This window comes from Alligator mississippiensis, chromosome 5 (assembly GCF_030867095.1).
Source record: "Alligator mississippiensis isolate rAllMis1 chromosome 5, rAllMis1, whole genome shotgun sequence".
In the NCBI taxonomy this organism is placed as follows: Eukaryota; Metazoa; Chordata; order Crocodylia; family Alligatoridae; genus Alligator; species Alligator mississippiensis.
Window position 1 is genome coordinate 66,439,374 of NC_081828.1, and position 21,369 is coordinate 66,460,742.

General features: G+C 45.8%; 1 protein-coding gene across 6 annotated transcripts; it reads left to right on the top strand.

Moving 5' to 3' along the window:
* The first annotated feature begins 3,581 nt into the window (after positions 1–3,581).
* LHX9 (LIM homeobox 9) lies at positions 3,582–20,123 on the top strand. 6 transcript variants are annotated; one of them, XM_019491211.2, is made up of 7 exons: positions 3,583–4,103; positions 7,236–7,294; positions 7,411–7,529; positions 8,090–8,292; positions 8,907–9,262; positions 13,916–14,118; positions 15,415–18,269. In XM_019491211.2, the coding sequence occupies exons 3-7, from the start codon at positions 7,413–7,415 to the stop codon at positions 15,670–15,672; spliced, it is 1,137 nt and encodes a 378-aa protein (XP_019346756.1). In that variant the 5' UTR covers positions 3,583–4,103; positions 7,236–7,294; positions 7,411–7,412; the 3' UTR covers positions 15,673–18,269. The 6 variants fall into 6 exon arrangements, with proteins under 6 accessions (XP_019346754.1, XP_019346756.1, XP_019346757.1 ...); XM_019491209.2 differs by having other exon boundaries at positions 3,582–4,103; positions 7,236–7,529; XM_019491212.2 differs by lacking the exon at positions 7,236–7,294.
* Positions 20,124–21,369: the final 1,246 nt, after the last annotated feature.

Below are 21,369 nucleotides of genomic sequence, written 5' to 3' on the forward strand. Positions count from 1 at the left end.
CTGGGTGGGTGGGTGGGGGAGGTCTTCGGGGGACTTGAGGTGGAGGGCGGGGGGAAAAGCACTCCACAGATTTGCTCGAGTTTCTGAATAATTTAGGTTCTTTGTATGTGATTGAACACGAGTCTGTTTCGTGTCCAAGTTGGTAAACGCCTTTGAAAAGGCGAGAGAATGATGTTTGCAAACATAAAATGAAATGTAAAGTGTGCTACAAATATTCATGAGCACCCAGGAGGTGCTTAACTCTGTTGTCGGGTAGAAGACACCTTACCGAGAACTGCTTTCTCTCTGCTGCATTAATAGGAGGAAAAAAAAGTCCTGCTTTATTCCCCGAGAAAGTTCTTGAAATCTTGACTCGAGTATTTCCCTCTCCCTGTGTCATTACGATGAGATGTCCCCCAGCCTGGCTAAGGTGTCCATGGGTGGCTGAGTACCAGGCAAACTACCAAGCAACCCTACTGGTGAATCTTTTTGAGTTCAGGTCCCTCCTTCCCACCTATCTCCCCAGAAACGTGTTGTGCCAACTCTGGGAATCGACTGGACATGCAGCCATCAGAATGCTACACCAGACTCCAAAGAGGGACCTTCCATCCCGGGGAAGGGTAGGATGGGGATGGGATGCCCTCAGTGGCTGCAAGAAGTAGGAGGGCATTTTTTCGTGCATGTGTTGTCAAACGAAGCAGCCAGCCCTATTGAGGCTGGAAGCTATTACCAACAGTTGCTTGGTGTTCCCGTTTTTATCCATCTTCTGCTTTGTTTGAACGAAATGGCTCACAAGCCATCCCAGAAAGATGCTTTTGCAGTCTCCCAGATGCTAAGGTTTAGATCATTTGAACGTCAGCGCAGCCTTCTGGCAACATTAAACATCCAAATGGATTTCGTTTGTGCATTAATATTATTCAGATGGGAGAGTAGCCGAGTTTAGAGCTAAATTCCTCTTCCGTCGCTTTAGTCATTGGATCTAAATGAACATCGCGTCTGGCGAGTACACAGACTGAAGCCACATTGCACAGAATGTGTCCAAATCACTGAAACTCCTTGGACTAGCTCTGCTAACAAACAGTGAATTGCCATGTGGGGTCAGGAGAGGTGCTTCTGTAGCCTAATGCACGCATGTACGAAGGGGGATTTGTTCTGGCAGGGAAATACAGGCGCAAATGCACAGCCCAGACCTCCAGATAAGGCTCTGCTGCTCTCCCAGGTAGGCGAGGGTCCAGTCTCAGCAGCTTCGTGTCTCAGAGAATCAAATGCTTGTTACTGTAATGAACTGACCCTCTAGCAACTGGTTCTCCTCGCTGTCAGCATCGGGGGTTCCTCTCTCCTCCGCGATCTGATAAGCTGGAGGATTTCCAGTGTAAGGTCTAGTTATGTCGTCTCCGCAGCAATAACAACAATGAAATAAAGCATGACATTATTTAGGCACGACGCAGCAGGTGGCTTATTATAAGCCTGGCATATTCTCTGCCTCCTACCCCTATTAGGGCGTCGGTAATTGCGAAAAAAATATTTAACTTATTTTTACATAGATTAGAAACGAAACGAGTGGATTGCGGGGAAAGGGATCTCGGGCTCTTGTGGGTGCTTTTGGTTTATGAGGGGTGATCCGCCCGACAGCCTAAAATGCAGGAGCCAACTTTGGAAGTGGGTGTCTCTTCGCCTCTTTTCTGTTTGTGTGCTTCTCCCAAAGGCAACTGGTGCTGGTATGGGCACGGACAAAAAGGGGCCCTTGGTAGTAAGTAATATTAATAACGATCAGACGTAATAACAGCGACCCAAGTGATGGCTGATGTGCCGAAGAGATGCAAAATAGCGCAGGCCACCTGAATGATTTGCGCACATTGTTTGCAGCTCAGCTTTGCAGATGCCAGAATTAAAATTCGTCATTAGTAAGGATTACTTTTGCCATTGGCCGGATCGGCTTTGAACTTCCCGGTTGAAAGTGGATTTGATGAAAACCTTACAAAATAAAGTCATCGTCTGGTCTGGGTTGGGAGTCAAGCAGCCTTGCGGCGCATTAGTATCAGTAAGGCAAACTTTGCGCAGTTATTGCGTCCTGTCTACACCCAAAATCCCCGTTTTGCAAAAAAACAAAAACAAAAAACCCAACCAAAAAAACCCCCCAAAACCCTCCAACAAAAACCAACATCGCGCTTTGTCGCATCGATGCGTTTACATGACTTCCCTTCCTTGGCACCTGCTTAAATATTTTCTTCAGGTGAGCTGCTGGGTGAGAGATCCTACTGTATTCTGTGGATCCCTGTTGAAACAGGATGGGAGCTGAACTGAATGCCTTTTCCTGAATGGCATCCCCTGAATCTCTGATTTTCGCAGAGCGTTTTATTGCTAGCTCTTTTTAGGGACCGGAGCGATCTGCGTTAAGTGTGCCCTGAGCGGAGCCCGCCCTGCAATCGCGCTACTAACTCATTTTTAAAGCCAGGATGAAAATCGTGGCGTGGAGAAGAGCGCAGCAGTGACACGATTTTATTGTTGGGTCTGAAGCATGAACTCATCCTGCGCTAGCAGCTGGTTGTTGACAACTCCCGCGGTTGCCCAAGTCTAGGCAAAGTAGGGAACTTACTTTCTGATCTGCCCAAAGCTGCGTGATCAAATCTAGTTCATTTCTGCACGACACCTTCCCTACAGGGGTCGAGCGATTTTTTTTTTCTTTTTGTTCGCATGCCCTTAAAAGATTTGGTGTCACTTAGTGTGCCATAGAATAATTGTACCATAGAAATCTTGACTCAGTTATTTTTTTTTTAATCTAACAAAATGTAAGCGAGACGATTAGCATCCCTTGCCCCTTTTGAATACATAATTAAACTGGCCACTTATAGTCACTGGCCCGGTCGCTAAGAAGAGAAAGTGTCAGAGGAGAAAGAAGCACACACACCCGAGAGAAGCCATCCAGCATTTCTGCTCCAGAAACAGGCGGTATTGAGATCCGTGATGCAGCCCCCTCTCCCTGAGACCCTTCAGGGAAAATTGGTGAGAAAGACGCTGGTGCCGTTCTTCCTTAAGAGCCTGATTGAAAGCCCCAGATCCCTGCCTGTGTGCTGGATCCGTGCCTGCCCCTGCAAGAAGGATGCCTCCAAGTATAAAAATGACTCGCAAAGCCATATTTTCCTTATTGTTGTGAGCCAGTGGATCAATTGCCCTCGGTGCTGTCACCTCAGCAGCAATGATTCCAATCCCTCTTGGCATCTGATTTTATTTTAATGGGTTAAATTGGATTCACTTTTGCAATTACCCCAGGTTTGACTGCGCAGTATTGTATGACAACTCACAGTTTCATCGGGGTTGGCAAAGCGAGGTTGCTCCACACATCCGTATATCATATCACATCAGATCAGGCTGAAGTTTGCTGTTTAGAGACTCCATTGGAGAGAGGCTTTATGTGAAAGTGGGAAGGGTTGATCCATTCCGTAGCTGGTTCAGTACGATTTTGGGGGGGGGGGGGGGGTTATGTGCACTGAAGGCAACAACACAGAGGAATTGCTGCTCAGATGTGAATATGCACAGATCGAAAAAATGACTCGATGGGGGGACACGCAGCTCAACACTATTTTAGCAGCCCTCGCTTTTTTCTTTTTTCTTTCTTTTTTTTTTTGGTTAATTTCCTAATATGTGCTTTGCTTTATTAGTTTTATTTACAACCAGCTCCCCATTAACACCTCACCTGATTACTGAGAGCTGAGACAGCTAATCAGGAAAACCCAACAAACCAGCTAAAGCCGGGAGGTGGGGTTTCTGGATTTGTTTTTTTCCCTCCCTTTCCTCCTTTCTTTTTTATTTATTTGTTTTGGGGGTTTTTAAATATTTTGAAGCGTAAAGAAAATAAAAGGCAGGTAGGAGCGTGTGTTAGGAAGAGGTCAGAGGTTAGAAATTCACGTCAATTCTATATTAGAGGCTGTGTAGTGGGAGAGAGAGAAGGGGGGAAATCTTTCCACCAAGCAGCTTGTTTATTTTAATTAACATAGGGATCCTCTGCTAGGAACAAGGAACAACCTCCATCTACTGGCTAGATCGCTGCGTTTCTTCTCCAGCCAAAACCCATCCCTCGCTCATTAAGGAGGCACAATTTGGGGAGAAGCTGCTAAGGTCTCAAGGTAAGATCATGCATGAGTCTTTGCTAAGAATCCGGCTATTTAGACCTCACTGATGTCATTTGCTGCAGCTTTTTTTTTTTTAAACACAGAATGGTGGTTTCCCCAGGTGTATTGGCAGACAGCATTTGGTGCATGTGAGCGGGTTCCTCTCTAGAAATAGCAGCCTGATTGAGCCATTCTGTTTAATAAAGAGAGGCTGGGTTATTTATTTATTTTAATGTTTTTTTCCTAAGGACCCTGGTGTCCTTTACCTGCTTGTGAATCCGGGCTGGGGAGAATCCCTGACAAATTCAGGAAAAAATGTGACCGCTTCCACGTGAAACTTGAATGCGTCCTCGCTTTAATTAGGAGCAGAGTGCAAATACAAGGTTAATATTCGGGTTAATATAAGACAATTAACAAGCCAACAATGCTGAGCAGCTCCACTCTAAACTCAGTTTAGTGCCAGACTATAACCTGCCTCTCTCTCTCCTGGCTGCTTGACTATATATGCTTGCGGTTACTCGGCGCTGTGCTGTGGCAGTGTGCGTTGGGCATCGCCGTGCGAAATGCCGCACTGTTTGTAATTAAAATCCCCTCTTCTTCCGCAAACCAACACGCAGCCCAAGGTCTACGTTTCCAGGTGGGAGCAGACGCAGGTTTTCAACTCCGGATTCAGGCTCGCTTGCCCTGGCGGGTCTCAGCCTAGCAGCCAGCCCGGGGAAGAGAGGGACTGATTTGTGTGGCCGGGGTGTTGTGATGCATCCGCTCCCTCCGCAATGTCTCTGGTGTGATGCTCCCGAAGTTGCCAGCAGTAAGGATCCCAGCTGACTCCGACCGGGAGAAAGGCAGTGGTGATGGCCGATGTTGTTTCTGACCCCAGCTTGGACATTGAAACGACAGCATCGGCCCCTTAACGATGCCATTCATTTACATGCTGGAAACAACATCCGCTACATGGGATGCGGCCGCAGAGAGACGTGATGCAATTCAGCTTTCCCTCCTTTGTGCCTACGGGGCTGGTATCAGTCGTGGATTTTCGGGCGGGGGGGCATGGATTACTAAAGGCGTTTTATTCCAGCACGAGCTCAAATACTAGGCTTGTGATTGAAATGAGACCTCCCTCTAAACCTGGCTTGCAGGCAGCTGGATCCCAGTGCTGCTGCTGCTCCTGCGCTTTGGGGGGGGGGGGGGGGTTGTAATAGTCTGCTAATAATTAAGCTGGAAGTTATTTGGGAAGTCCCGGTACCTGCAGGCGGTGCGGGGTAGGTTGGCCGTGCCGGTGCCAGTGCCCGCCCCCGCATTGTCCCTGTGCCATGAGCCTGGAGGAAGCCAAGTGTGACTCGAGGCAGACTTAGTGTTTAGAGCCAGCCCCCCCGCCTCCCCGAGGGCCCTCCCTCTTCTCCTAATTATGATCCGTCAATTACTAATCTGCATGCAACTCTTGCCCTAAATCCGAGACGTTCAGGCTGCAATGGGCTTCCGCTTGCAGCCCGCGCCCGCCGGCGGGGGATCGGGCCTGGCCACGCGCGAACCGCCGAGGCGGCTGCGGGAGGGGGCGGGGGAAGGGGCCGGAGCCCCTGCGTGATCCCCGCGCAGTGTCCGGCCCGGGGCTGTCCTGGGAGCGGGGCAGATCCCGACCGCGCCCCTGCACAGACAGGAGCAGGGGGAAACCCAAAGCAAAGGGATCCCGGCCGCTCGGGTTCCAGAGTCTCCCCCATTGTAAAAGCCCCCTCCTCCTGCCCCGCCCTAGCCACGCAGCTGCGGACACCCTGGAACGGGGGCTTGTTGCCGCCCGGCCGGGGGAAGCGCCGCGATCCCCGGCCTGCGACTAATGCGCCGCGAGGTGGGGGGGGGGGGGCGCAGACACACGTGCGTCCGGCCCACGGGCCAAGCGCGGCGCTGCCCTCCCCGCGGGGCTTGGGCCTGGGCATGTGCGGGACCCCCCGCAGGAGCGGGTTGGGGCTGACTGGTTCACCTGGGACTGGGGGGTGCCGTCTGGGGTGGTTCGGGAGCAGCCTTACCCCTCGCCAGGGGGGGGGCCCTTTCCCTTATGTTCAGCGGCTTGTCTCTCCCCGCCCCGCCCCCCCCCCCCCCCAAGTTGATCTCCATCCAGGAGGGCTAATGACATTACTTACAGTAAATAGCAGCCCCGCCGGCCGGGCTGTAGTGTGCCAGCTTTGGGGGGAGAGCGGGGGATAGAAACCCCGGCTTATTTCACTTGATTGACTTCATCTTTGTGTGAAATCGCGTTGGATGCTCCGGGCACTGAGAGCAGCAGCGAATAGCAGAGCTGGGGGCACTGAGAGGAGCCGAGCCGAGCCGTGCCCGGGGCGCTGGGGATCGCAGGGGCTGGGCCCGACGGATCAGCAAGCAGGGAGCCGGGCACAGGAGGTCCCGAGGCTGGCGGCGGGGCGTGCCCCGCGGTCCCCAGCCTGGATCCGGCCGCCCTGCCAGTCCCACCAGTGCCTCTGCCCGCCCCGCTGGGTGCAGAAAAGCCGCCCCGCAATCTCAGCCCCCCGCACCCAGGGGTCCCCTTTTTCCCTTCCCCCGGCAGCCACCTCGAGTGTCCCGCGCCTGTCCGTCTGCGGGCCTGGGGCGCGGAGGAGGGATCGGAGCTCCTGCAGTGCATCTTCCTTAGCAAGGGGGAGCCCCGCACCCCACCCCACCCACCTCCCCAGCCGGGATGTTTGTCACCGCTCGCCCATCACGGGGCGGGGGGGCCGTACTATGACAGGTCTTTGTTGTCTGAATAAAAATCAGCGGCGGCTCGAGGGAGAGGACTCCTCCTACTAAATTATCAAAAATGGGCTGGCTTTAGTCTCTTAACAAATTGGCCGGAGCTGCGGCAAGCAGCAGTCCCCCCTCCAACCTACAGGCACTGGGAACTTTCAGCAACCGGGGACTGCTGCAAAAAGCACTACTTTTTTTTTTTTTACTTTTTTTTCCCTCCCTTTTTAAAAATTTTGCTCGCTTTGTTTTCCAAACTCCTGCCTTGCCCGGCCCCATCTTTTTATGCTGCCCCAGCAGCCAGGATCCGCAGCTCCCTCCAGCACTCGCAGAGCCTCTCTCGCGTGGCTTTTCTAAAATATATATATATATCTATATAAATTATTATCAATAATCATACTCATTTTCGTTATCTATATATAGATCCCCCCTCCTCCTCCTCCGTTTGCTTTCTGCACATCGTCTCCAGGAAGCCTCTCCCGGTGCGTGTGCGAAGAGAAGCCACCTCGCTAGACCCTTTTGGATGATCTTGGGGGGCTGTATATGGAAATAGTGGGGTGCAGAGCAGAAGAAAACACTTGTCCTTTCCGCCCCCCAGCCATGCTTTTCCACGGGATCTCCGGAGGCCACATCCAAGGGATCATGGAGGAGATGGAGAGGAGATCCAAAACCGAGTCCCGCCTGGCCAAAGCGGGGCAGATGAACGGCCGGGAAGCGGTAAGAGAGGAGCTGGATGCGGGCAGGGGAAGGGGGTGCCAGGCACAGCTTGGCTCCGGCCCGGAGGCCGGGCCAGGCAGGGCGGCCTCGCGGTTAGCTCGGGCTAAGCGGGCTCCGCACGAGCCACTCACCCCGTCTTCGCGGCCGGGACGGGCGCTGACTTCAGTTCCAAACTCCGGAGCAGCGGGGCACGGAGACGGGGGCTGCTGTGTTCGGCCTGGCCGGCCCGGCCCGGATTCCCTTGCTGGGCGCACGGGGTAGCCATCCCCGCCTTGCCCCGGGGCCGCGATCTCCCCTCTTGGCTTATGTTCGCGAGCAAGTTCACGTGCGTGGACTTGAGCTCGTTCTTTCCTGCATCCCACCACATGTCCACGGTGGATGTATGGGATCCTCCCCTCATCCCCTTAAAAAAAAAAAAAAAAAAAAAATTCTTCCACTGCTGCAAACTTCCAGCGCGATCCGTAACTTCCTCGGGGCTGGAGGAAAGCATGGGCTCTCCCCTACCCGACTCCCAGGCCTGCCCTGGTCTCACGCCGCCGGGGCGCTTCTTGTTTTCGCAGAGCATGCCCCCCATGAGCCCCGAGAAGCCCGCGCTGTGTGCTGGCTGCGGAGGGAAGATCTCCGACCGCTATTACCTGCTGGCTGTTGACAAACAATGGCACCTCAGGTGTCTTAAGTGCTGTGAATGTAAACTGGCTCTGGAGTCAGAACTCACCTGCTTTGCCAAGGACGGCAGCATTTACTGCAAGGAGGACTACTACAGGTACGCGGCCCCGGGGGACAAGGCTGTAGCGGGTCCCGGCACGGGCAGGAGAAAGAAACCCCCCACAGGCTGGATCGCTGCGGGGTGGCGGAGCGGATCCCCCTGGGGGCTGGAGCTGGTTCATTCCCCCCCCGGGGCCCACAGCAGGGAAGGCTCATGCCCGGGACAGCAGCAGGGACTGCAAGGAACCGGCCCGAAGTGGGATCTGCCTCCCTGCCGGAGATCTGAGTGTCCATCCTGCTAGGCAGAGCTGCAATCCTTGCTTGCTTTACTTGTTTGGACCTCTGTCCCACACCCCCCAGAGCTGAGTGTCCCCCCACGAGCTCTCAGTAATTCGGGCTAGCGTTTAAAGGGATAATCGGGTTCCCCACCCCCCCGGGTCTTCGCTTCCCCCGTAAGGGCAGGGCGACAGCCCCAGGCAGAAAGCTCCTTGTCCCCGGGCCGTTTCTCCCCCAAGCCGGCAGGTTCATTCAGACTCCAGAGCTGGGCCAGAGGCCTAGGGAGGAAGGCGCCGGAGCTGCTGTGGCTGGCAGCCGGCCGGGATGCGGAGGGAGGGGGCAGGCAGGGCTTTCCCCTGCCCGTCCAGCTGATGCCGGCTCTTCTCTCCCCTTCAGAAGGTTCTCCGTGCAGAGATGTGCCCGCTGCCACCTTGGGATCTCAGCCTCCGAAATGGTCATGAGAGCCAGGGAGTCGGTTTATCACTTGAGCTGCTTCACCTGCACCACCTGCAACAAGACTCTGACCACAGGCGATCACTTTGGCATGAAGGACAACCTGGTTTACTGCAGGGCCCACTTCGAGTCCCTTTTGCAAGGAGAATACCCCCCTCAGCTGAGCTACACCGAGCTGGCTGCCAAGAGCGGAGGGCTGGCCCTGCCCTACTTCAATGGTACTGGCACGGTCCAGAAAGGGAGGCCCAGGAAACGGAAAAGCCCCGCGCTAGGAGTGGACATCGTCAATTACAACTCAGGTGGGGACAGCACGCGGGGCCTCCCCGCACCCGGGCGGCCCTGGCGGGGTCGGGGCAGCAGCGGAGGGGGGAGGGGGACAGCAGCCCTCCTGTAAACCGATCAGGAGCCCACACGTAGCAGCATCCTGGGGTGCAGCCAGCAGCCCAAGCCCCACACGGAAAACAGCCTCCTTTGTCTGCAGGGATGCGGGAAAAGCTGCTGCTGCCTGGCTTAGATCCACAGCCAAAGCCCAGCCACCCTGGTCCTCTCGTAAAAGGAAAGAGGGAGCCCGGGGACTTAGTGCACTGCAGGGCTTCCTGCCCCTCTTGGCTTAATGCGGGTGCGCGCGGGCGCCCCCCCGTTTTCCACAGTGCTGAGGTGCGCGCACACACGCGATTATTGTGATGAATTCCTCAAGCCCAAATCTTTTGAACACACACACACACTTATATCGTTTCCCACAGTGTTCTCTCTCTCTCTCTCTCTCACACACACATACTTCAATCGTTTCCCACAGTGTTGACACACACACGTACACACACACTTGTATCGTTTTCCACAGTGCTGATACGCGCTCACGTACACACACACTTATACCGTTTCCCACAGTGCTGGCAAGTTCAACACCAGGTAACTCCACAGGCAGCATCTCCCTGCACCGCCACAACCAGACTTAGCAGCCAAGCCTAGAGAGTAGCCTAGAGCTGGGACATGGACGCCCCCCCCCGGCAGTCCCGCTAGTCCGCGAAACGAGTTGAAAGAGCCCAGAGCGATTGCCCCATTGCCGTGGAAAGCGAGCCCGTTTCTGGAGCCGGCGGGACGAGCCGGGTTGGGCGCGCAGGGGAGCGGGAGGCCGTGGCGGGGCAGGGGGCAGTCGGGTGGGCCGGTAACAAAGCCCCGAGCCCTGCCTGCCAGCCCCCCGGGTCAGCCGCGTCTGCCTCGGGCTCCCGCCCCCCCCCCCCGGGGGGGTGTGCAGGGTCGGGGCTGCCGCGTGGAAGCGCGGAGGCCGCTTCAGCTCCTCTGATGCGCGGCCTCAGAGCCCGGGCAATCGGGGCATTAATTGTTCTTTGCTAATTGAAGCTGACATCGGCATCCCTGGCACCCGAGCAGTTCCCAGTCAGGCCCCGCACCTCGGGAGGAGGCGAGCCCGTGTGCAGCCAGCCCAGCTCCCGGGCGCCGCTCCCCTTTGGGCCGATCGGGAAGTTTTGCCGCGGGGCTCCGGGCCGGGCCTCAGCGATTTCAGCAGGAGACGGGGTGGGCAGCACCAGGGGGCCATCAGCTGGGCCGCGGGGTGCAGGAGGAGATGGACAACATCCCCGCGGGTAAAAGCCGGCGCTCGCCCCAAAGTCCATCAAAAAGCCCCTTCTGATCCTCGACCCCCGGGATCAGGCCGTCCCATGGGAGCCTCCTGGTTCCGCTAGGGCGAGACCCGACGTGATTTTTTAGAAGCCCCCCCACTAAACCGTGATCTTAGAGGTGTATTGGAGAGCTCAGCCAGATCTAGCTCCGGTCATTGCGATCCCCTGCCTCGTGCCAGCCCGAGACTGTTGGTCACGGGCTTAAATAGAGGGGATTCTTCCCTGAAAGGAGGAGAAAACAAATCTCCCTGTAGCAACCAGCCTTTCCACCCCCACCATCTCCCCGCTCCTCCTTTTTCCCCCCCTCCCTCGCCGTTTGAGTCGGGATCGACACCGCTTCTTCCATCCGGCGAGTCCAAACGAGCCCCAGTGTCTCGGGATCAACCCCAAGCGGGGGGCACTGAATTTACACCCCTTGCTAAAGCAAGGAGGAGCCCCACAACCTCTGGGTAGGGGCCAGCTCTTTGCGGTATTAGGTATAATATGTCCTGGGTTTGTGTTTTGGTTTTTTTGCTTCTTTTTTTTTTTTTCTTCCTAACGAACTGGCGGCTTAGCTGGAAGCCCGGGTATAGGTTGTCTAACGGGACAGCAAGGGCGAGGGGGAAATCTTGGGGCAGGCACAGAGGATTGGTTGAAAAAGACCTCGCTGCATATTATCCGCTATTGCATGTGGCAGCCGGGCAGCAAACGGTATCTCCCTCGCTTGGTGGCATATCATGACATCCCGCTGGAAGGAGATCCAGAAAGTTTTTCCACCTCCAAATATTGCTAGTCCAAATCCTAGCCCTACGTTGCAAACTCCAACCTATGGGAACGATTAAAAGAATGTGGCAGTGACCCCTAGTGGCATTTGAGGGAGGCTGATTGCTCATTTGGAGGGTGACTCGTTTACAGAACGAGGCAGATCGGGAGCCCGCTTAGTGATTAGCTTTAAACGTTTGATTTGAATGGTTTAAGGTCATTTTGGGGTTCCTGAGCATGGCCATTACTTCTGGGTTGAGCAGACTGTCCCGTGCCTCCACTGTAATTTCCCGAGAGAACCTCTCCCACCTTAGGGTGGGTAGGAAGAGAATAAGAGTAATACTCAAACTTGTGTAATTTAGTTCCAAAACAAATCAAATTTCAAAGACTAGGTTCAACAGCTGCAGGGGAAAAAAATCCAATTATCCTATAAAGTGACTCCATAAACAATTTAAGAGGATCACAAAAGAGCAGAATTAAACTCTCCTTGATGTAGCCGGATGCTGTCCTAGTCCGGCATTTATCCGTGGCATTTGATAAGACATTATTCAACAATTAAAACGGCTTAAAACAGAAAGAAATGTGCCAATTCTGATTCGGCTAACAATATGCAACTATGCTGTGGCGGAAAAAAAAGTTTATTTTCCACCGATATTCTATTACTCTAGTTTAGATTTTTGTTTTAATTTTCCTTAACAAAGACCAACAGCAATTTAGTGCTTTGGAACTGGAGAAAGAATGAGAGAACTGGCTCTGTCAAAGTTCCTTACCTGACATTAAGCGAGTCCCTTAATCTCTATTTCTCAGCTTCAAATATTGTTAAAACGAAGTTACAACAGTATTTTACAGGGTTATGAGTTCCAGGCCGTTGATGTTTGTGAGTTGTTCAGATGCTACATTGAGTGCCATGCATTGCATAACCCAATGCATACATTTTACTTAAAATAGGCAAAGCTTTTTCTGTAGTAGCTACTATATGTTAGAAACAATTTATTTTAATAGTGATTGTTTTGAACCATTCTCCAATGGGTATAGCAAGAAGCGAGAGTGACTTTTCAAGTCAACATAATTTTTCTTTCCTTAGGACAATGTTTTACACAGATGTTGCTTAAGAAGTAGACATTTTATTATGTGTATATATAATAACTATGCTGAATGCACTTTGAGAAATCCTGGCAATAAGAAGTACGCTGCACTGGCCATTAAAGAAATGGTGTAAAAAAGGTGCACCATCATATTGCCTTGCTTTGAGCTATCTTCTAGTTTTCCAGACAACTTTAAGAATTTTAGGAGGCCATATAATACCATTTCAACCACTTGGAGCACAGGCTAGTATAATAATTCCAGAGATTGGGATTTTCCAAAGGAGATTTTATTTTATTAACTTTTGCTCCATTGAAGACAAGCCATAATAAAAGAATAGGCACTGTGAAACCATAGTGAAAGGCATGCTGAAAGAGCTTGAAGACAAATTGTCCTCCATACTTTATAATTTGAATGTTTTATTTAGCTCGCAACTATCTAAAATAATTTCTTAGGGTCAGATTCTGATATTATTATTTACATGGAGCTGTTGTTCAGATTAGTCCCACTGAAAGTACAGTGTTAATTAGCAGTAGTAAATGCATCAGAAACCTGGTCCCAAATTACTTCCAAGGCAACTTCTATTTCCTGGGGGTTTCAAAGTTGTCAATGTACTTCGAAAGTCTAGCTGTAACTTTATGTATTGTTAGAATCTCTTCTAGTCTAGGTGAGCCTCTGTCAATGCACTGTCCAGTTAGCATATGTTCATGTTGACTAGACTTTTAATTTAGTAAAGAAGACAGCTCTGACAGAGAATAAGTTTTTTCTTTTTTTGGTAATTGCGAGTACTTTTACCTCTGTTCTTAGCACTGTAAATCACAGTGTCCATGGACTGATGTGATTCAAGAAGCATACTGTGTACTTTTCCACACTTTTTTTTTAGAAGATTCAGGGTCAGATAGACTGAGTAAAAAAATCCAGCAACTGCAGGGAAGCAGTCAAATGAAAATAAATCCTGAGCTAGCTTACATGATATGTTCTTAGACCTTTTCTTAAATGAGACATTCTTAATATTCTTTGTATGACCAAAATCAGGTTTGACCCCTATGTAACTGAGTTCCCTGAAAATAACCCGATTATTTCTCAAGCCCAAACTATAAAACATGGTTAGTTTTGTTGCTTTTCTTGGTAACAGTGTCACTTCTATCCTAACCATGAGCAATGGTGCCATGGAACCCAGAACAATGGAAATTCTGGTGTACAGCTTATGGCCATGAGGCAGTAAACTGCAACATATTTCTCTTTCAAAACCACTTTAACAGTCTTGGCTATAATCAATCAAGGAAGCTGTTTCAAGGATTGTGATCCAGTGGTAGAAAAGGCCAAAGAAGGTACCTACCTAGGGCTATTGTACATACCACATTAGCTCAATTCCCCTCTTTTTTTCTCCAAAACACAGTATGATTCTGGAAAGTTGCCCGATTTTTTTTTTCTTTACTTCATGATGACACATGATCACCAACCCCATGTTGTATTTTGTTTATTGATCAGGTTGTAATGAAAATGAGGCAGATCATCTGGACAGAGACCAGCAGCCTTATCCCCCATCCCAGAAGACCAAGCGTATGCGCACCTCCTTTAAACACCACCAGCTTCGCACCATGAAGTCCTACTTTGCTATCAACCACAACCCGGATGCCAAGGACCTCAAGCAGCTTGCTCAGAAAACGGGCCTCACCAAAAGAGTTCTGCAGGTAAGAAGCCACCATGACAAAATTGACAAAACTTCCCCTCACCCCTGCCAGTACAATAGTATTACCCTTATTTATAATGCTATGTGTGTATATATATGCATATATGTATATGTGTGTATATATATATATATCTTCTTGTTAGCCGTGTCCCTAGTAGGTGCACAGAAAACTTAAGGGATAAGGTATTGCATGGTAGGAGTGCCCAATGTATACCTTACCACCCAAAAGTAGCCCACAGAATTTGAATACATGGCTTGTGATCACCCTCATCCTCAGTAGAGAGAAATTTTCTCTGGAGTTTATAAGCTCCAGAAGTAAAGCAGTTTGTCCTGGGGTCTGTAGTCTCTATGCAGTGACCTCCATATTAAGGACCAAGGTTGCTACAATCCACTTCATTTTGCACAAATTGGGTACAGCCTTGGGGGTTCCAGTAAGTTATTTATGTGTCCCTTTGTTAGATACAGTTTGGGTTCCCTGGTATATGACAACATTTGGCTGATGTGATTCTCCAGACCAGACTATCTACTTTCTTCATGTCTGTCAGACAGGTCATCAGTCAGGACGTCCATAGAAACGTATATCATTATTTCCCTGCCTTAGACAACCCAGCAAATGACATATTTTAAAAAATCAAACCAACAAACAAAAAGAACACTGGCAATCCCTTTATATCTGTGCTGGCTCACTAAGATCCAAGTGATACACGTATTGCTGTGTGCAGTATGCAAAGGGAGGAAAGTGGTCAAGAAGGAAAATCTATTAGTAACAATTGCTTGTCCATGATGTGTATCATTTTAAATATTTTCAGTGAACCCACAAGTTTATGGGGTAGAGTAAGACTAGGTGACCCATAATAATCAGCAATACAGGGGATAGTGTCATTCTCCCCTTTTCATCTTTAGTCTTTAAAAATGATTATGAAAATTTACCATCCTTTGCAAAACTCTGCTCATCTCCTCTTTACCAAGATGACTGAAGTAATCAAAGTCCTGAGGATGTATTATTTACCCACTGTAACATTTGTTCTCCTTGGAAGAGTGAGTAGAATTTTGCAAGACTGCTCTAAGTTCCTTATTATATGCTGCAATGTTCTACTAACCAGCTCCGATGGTGCTGGGCCTAATGTACATGTGCCTTTGTGTGACAGAAACGATACCTACTAGTACCAGATGAAGCTGTAGAGTTTACTTAGATGATTTGCCAAACAAAAACAAACATCAAAAATTACATAAAAGCAAAAACAAAAAAACACAAAAACAAACATCGGTAAAGAAATCAATTGGGATTGGTTTGCAGGTTTGGTTCCAAAACGCAAGAGCCAAATTCAGAAGGAACCTTTTGCGGCAGGAGAATGGGGGTGTCGATAAAGCTGATGGCACGTCACTTCCGGCACCGCCCTCAGCAGACAGCGGCGCTCTCACTCCACCCGGCACTGCGACCACTTTAACAGACCTGACCAATCCCACTATCACTGTAGTGACATCAGTGACCTCTAACTTGGACAGCCACGAATCCGGAAGCCCCTCACAAACTACCTTAACGAACCTTTTCTAACATTTGAGTTTTTTTTATTCTTACTCTTCTTCTTTATTATTATTATTATTATTTTCAAGACTTTTTTTTAAACAAACCCACAAAATATTTGGGAAAATAAACAGCTTGGTGTGTAGCATCTGCAGCCACTTGGCAAATGAGTTTGCAGTAACATGTCTCTATTATAAATGAACATATTTTGTCTATAAATTGTATTCAGATTTTTTTTAACTCATCAGAAAATTGAAGGGAAGATTATGAATCATTCTAATAAGTGCCTCTTAAAATTGTATGTTACTTATTTCCAGATTCTTGAAAAAAATGAGCTTTATCACAAAGGACAGAAAATTATTTTCCCACTTGGATAATTACATTAAGGCTCAGTTTAATTAAAACTAACAGATTGCTGCTCTGTGATTGTATCTGCACTCATGGTGTTTCAGAGTCCTGGTTCCCATTTTATTTTTATAAGACATTTTAAAATTTTGTATTATTCATCACACCTGAACAAATCAAGCTAGTAACTGGAATAAAGAAGCATTTTTAGTCCCAATGCTTTTTATAGTATAAACATTAGTTATGAGCTTGACCCTGCTTGAGCAGCAGACATTCCTACTGAAGTCAATAATCCCAATCCTGCAAGCCCTTCACCTATACAGAATGTCTTCTGACACCAATGGAAAGTGCACCAATGGAAAGTGGATGGAGTATTTGAATGGTTAGACCAATGGCAATAATGTATGAGTAAGGACAAGAAGGCTGGGCCACTGGCCTGTGAATTTGTTCATACCCAATGCCCTGATCCTGCAGACAGATTCTAGAGTGACCTTACTTATGTGAGGAGCCTTATTGAAGTATCAGCCAGAAAAACTTTACTCATGTGAGGAGCCCCATTGACATCAGTGTGACTGCTAACATGAGTAAAGGTACTGAAGGTGCCTGACTATTTGCAGGATGAAGCCCTAAGTCTGAATACTTCAGTATAATCATTATTACATACATACATTTTAATTTTTATGTCTCTCAAATTGATTTGGGTTTTAAAAGAAATAAAGACAATTAAGTCTCTCTCTCTCTTTCTCTACATATATATATCATGGCTTTGATTCTGCACTGATAAAACCAGTGGGAGAGTTGGCCAGTGACTTCCATAAGCATAGGATCAACTTCCAAAAGCCTGTAATGATACTTAGGTCATTTTTTATTAATATTTTTTCAGGGAAGATGGAAATAAGCAAAATATAATTTATTAAGATGTTTAAGGAAACTGGTTTTAATACATTTTCATTGCTATTTTGAATTTTACTTTAGATGTTTCATGAGACTGCATCAGACATTTTGTTCAATATATGACTAATAATCTTTAATATTTCTAATATATTTTAGGGTTTTTTTTAATTTTTGTATAAAAGAAAATGGGTAGAGAAAACTCTTATGAAATTGGGAATTGACAGTGGATAGTTTGGAGCAGATAAACTCAGAAGCCAGGTGGATGCTGATCTGAATACATTTCCTAGTTTACAATAGCAATTTTTCTTTTTCTTAATTTTATTTAAGCTAAAAGTCTGAATGGTCTGGGCAGTGGTGAATGTTCATTTGTATCCTTTTATTGTAGTTCAATATCAATTAGATTGTGGAGAGTCTCAGACACAAACAAACAAAAATAACAGTCAAGATCTATGTCTTGCTTTTAGTGGATTGTTAAGAATAACTTTGCACATATATCCCACTTTCTAGACCCCATCAAGTCTCTTTTTTGGTGGTCGAAGTGGCTATTTAATATATTTTAAAGGTGTCCTTTTTGGCTGTATAAATGTGTGGTTACATATTGACAGTTCACTGCCCACATTAAAGTGCATTATTGTAATTTTTGCTCAGGGTTTTTAGAAAATTAGCACAGAAAAGTAGCTTATTTTTTAAAAAAAGATGATGGAAGAGATGTTAACACTGTAATAGAGGAAAGGTGTGTTTGCCATTATATATTTAGCAAGTATGGTTATCATCTTCTATGGATATTAAATCTTGACTTTTCCTATTTCTATTACCTTATGGGCATTTACCACTAACCAGACCAAACAACCTTGGTAAGGCTGAGATCTTTATTAATACACTTTTACAGGTAAAAATATTAATACTTATAAATTTTGTTCTTTGACAGAACAATATATGGTACTATAGATCTACTTTATTAAGTAGACTAATTAAAACTCAGTTCTACTATGTGCCTTATGATATAACTTGGGAGTAAGTTTGTGAAAAATCAGGATATATGTGTTGTTTGTTAAATTAACTGTTTTAAGCCCTTTTGACACCTCACTAGTTTTGTACTGTTTTACCTCTTATTTCTGAAACTCTTTTTATGGTGTATCCTGTTAGAGGGGACAAACATGTCATAGAAAGCAGTTGTGCACTCTTTCAGATATAGTTGATAAATTCAATAATCTTATATATTGAGCTTCGTGTTTATAGTACAGTAAGTGGTCTAGCAAAATTGTCCATGTTTCTTTGTTTATTGATAAATGCATTGTATAGAAACTATTTCCCCTAAATATTTATGGACCAAACAATTGTGATATATCCTATTAAATTTGTGTGAATAAAACCATTTTGAATCTAAAGAGTTTTATTTCCCATCAGTTATTATTATTTTTTTAATTTAAAGTCTACCTGTACCAGTGTGTCTCTTTGCTTTTACAGTATGTGTGAATCATTGGTGTTAAACATGGTGACACAGCCTTATAAATACTTTAAAGTCCAGTTTCTTTTTGGGCTTTTGCTTTCTTCATATGAAATATACATGCGATTGCTGGTGCAACTTAGGTTTTAGTTTTCAAAATTCTTTTTTCCTTTATTTTGCTTTTGAACATGAAAAGTAATGCCCCACTGATTTGATATTGCAACCCTGTCTTAGGATTCTAAAAATCAGAAAACTAGCAGCTAAAGTAATTGCATGAAAAATATAACCTAAATAATTATGATGAAATGAATCAAGATTTAATGCTAGGTATATTAAACACAAATTAGAATTGCAGACCCCTAAAAGCCAGGTTGCTCTGTAGTTTAATAAATTGTCACTATGATTTCTTTCAGGGAGAACAAATCTTGGGGCATTACAGCCAAACATCCCGACGTTTGAAAATTCCCTAAAGTATTAAAAGAAGGGGAAAAGTTTGATCGGAAATCCACTGCAGTGAAGACAAAGACAATATTAGGTTATGATAATCATACATTTAAAAATCTATTGAGCCAAAAAAAAGACTTGATGTCATTTCCTGAATGTTAACAAAACATATGTTATTTTATGATGTCTAATTAACAGAACGGAAGGCTTCAAAATTGTATGGTATTAAAACAAATTTAGAGAAACTGTGTATAAAACCAGAGCAACCTGGCAACAATCTACCCGGCCCATATTTGAAGGCAATTTTTCTTTAAAAAAAAGTCACATTTGTCAAGCACAAGTACTTGTAAAATAAAATCCGAATGCATTCATTCCACTTGCTTGCTAATGTGTATTAGTCATATCTGTTAAATGGATTTTTGTAAATTCTAAGAAAGCTTTTCATTCATTTAAGATCATAGGGATCAAAACCCAGTAATTTTAGTATTATTGTTTCTGACTTTTTTTTTTAATGAAACAAAAAAATCTGCATGCACTTTTCCATCTGTCACTTATAGTGTACATTTCTGTATGATGAATTTCTCTTTGATGTTTCTTGTATAATAGCTTTCATTAATAAACATTTTATTTGATGCAAATATAGTTAACTTTATGAAAACACATATCTAACTGTTTAAATTAATTTAGGCTTACCTTTTTGAAAAGAAGCAGTACAGTACAATTCCAAAATGTTATAAATAGAAATCATAAGGAGGTGGCAATACTGTTGCACTCTATAACATTTATTTTGTAGTTTTAATTTTTTCATGTTTATATTCACTGCATACAGTTGACATGTTTAAAAAAAATATTATCAGCCTCAAAAATTAAATAACACCCACTTCTCCCTCCATATAAGCATATACAGTACAGCATGTAAAACCATCAATGATATTTAGAATACCAGCATCTAATTTGTGGTTCCCTGAGATGTTTACATAGTCACTATGCAAGGAGCAAATTCGTTTAACTAGTAAGAAAACTTTGTCCTAAGGAAGATCTTTGCCCAGTCCAAATCACAGATGATTTTTACAAGCCAACAAGCAAGTGTAACAATAATCAATTCTTTTTAGTGACAAGGTTTTGTAATTCTTAAAAAAAAGACTATTTGCAGAAAGATTTTTTTTTTAAAAAAAGCTATATTCCTATTTAACTGTGTAGCCAAAGCATATGTTAAACAAATTAACATAAAAAGTCTTGCCAGAAAAATCTTTTCATTAAGATGACATTTTTATTATATACAGATGAACCCTATGTAAACGATGTAACTTTTATGAATACTGACAGACATTAAATATTTCACTTACGTGTATTCTCAGCATTTTGAATGTTTTCTTAAACTCTCTGTTTCTGAATGCTAAAAAGCAAGCCAAAGATACCCAGAACATATAGTTACAAGCAATGTAACACAAAGTCAGACACAGATTACTTTAATAATTTCAAAACCTGTAAATAGAGTGTTCAAGCTACAGTAAAAAAGTTATCATTTACTAGTGGCAATTATGGGGAGTATTGTTTAAATAACATTTTTTACAGTGTGTTGTAAAATACTATTGAAAAAGTTAGTACAGAGGCCTTAATTCAAATCAGCTTGATCAGAAATTTAAGTATACTGTGAAAATCTTAAACTGAGCCTTATGTGTTTGTGTAAAAGCAAATAAAGGTAGGAAAACAGTTACAGTTATTCATATTACATCACCCTATGGTGTTCTTCTGCTGTGCTTATAAAAACAATGCCATTATGACCTCTAAGAAATTGATCTAATAATTAAGGAACTTGCTGGTGGCGCTGGGGGTGGAGAGGGAAGGGGGATCCATTTATCTAATGTAAAATGTTGTATAAACCAATGTGTTCATTATCTCTAGTAAATGGACAGATTCCTTGATTTTCTTTAATTCTTAGAGATGTACTTCTGTTAGAAATCCTGCCCTTCATGCTGCTGATTTAAATAGGGGGAAATGGAATGAACTAAAAGCTCCCGGGGAAAGTCTAATCTTACAGGATAGGAAAGTAGGCTGGAAGGGACCTAGATATCAATAGCAAAACTCCCTGGTTTGGGCCTGATTCTTTTTCTTGATCCATATTAAAAACTATTATCTATTTCAGTGAAAGTTCTTCACCCCCCTGCTATGATTGCTTTGTTTCATTAACCTAGTTGGACTTGTTCCAAACATGAAGGTACTGTAATTGGCTAACAGAGGAAAAAAAAGGTGAGCAAGTTAAAAGAGTTGGGATTATAATTACAAAGAAGAAATGATGGAATCCAAAGCATATATGTGTTCAGAATGTAAGAAAAAGACTTGGGGAGTCTTCCTGTAGTCCCCAGTAGCAACGTGGCTACACTAGAAGCACCTTTATCATTGCATGGTACTCCCTGGCACCTTTGTTCTCAACACAGAAGCCAGTGCACCTATCCTGAAAAATTTTACTCGGAATTACTTGTTGGAGAAACAACTTGCAGGATCAGGTGAAATGACTGAAGACCAGATCCACAGCCCAAGACAGTCAATGGGATTTTTTCCTTCTCATTCTTGTAACCTATAGTTCAGGCCCACAG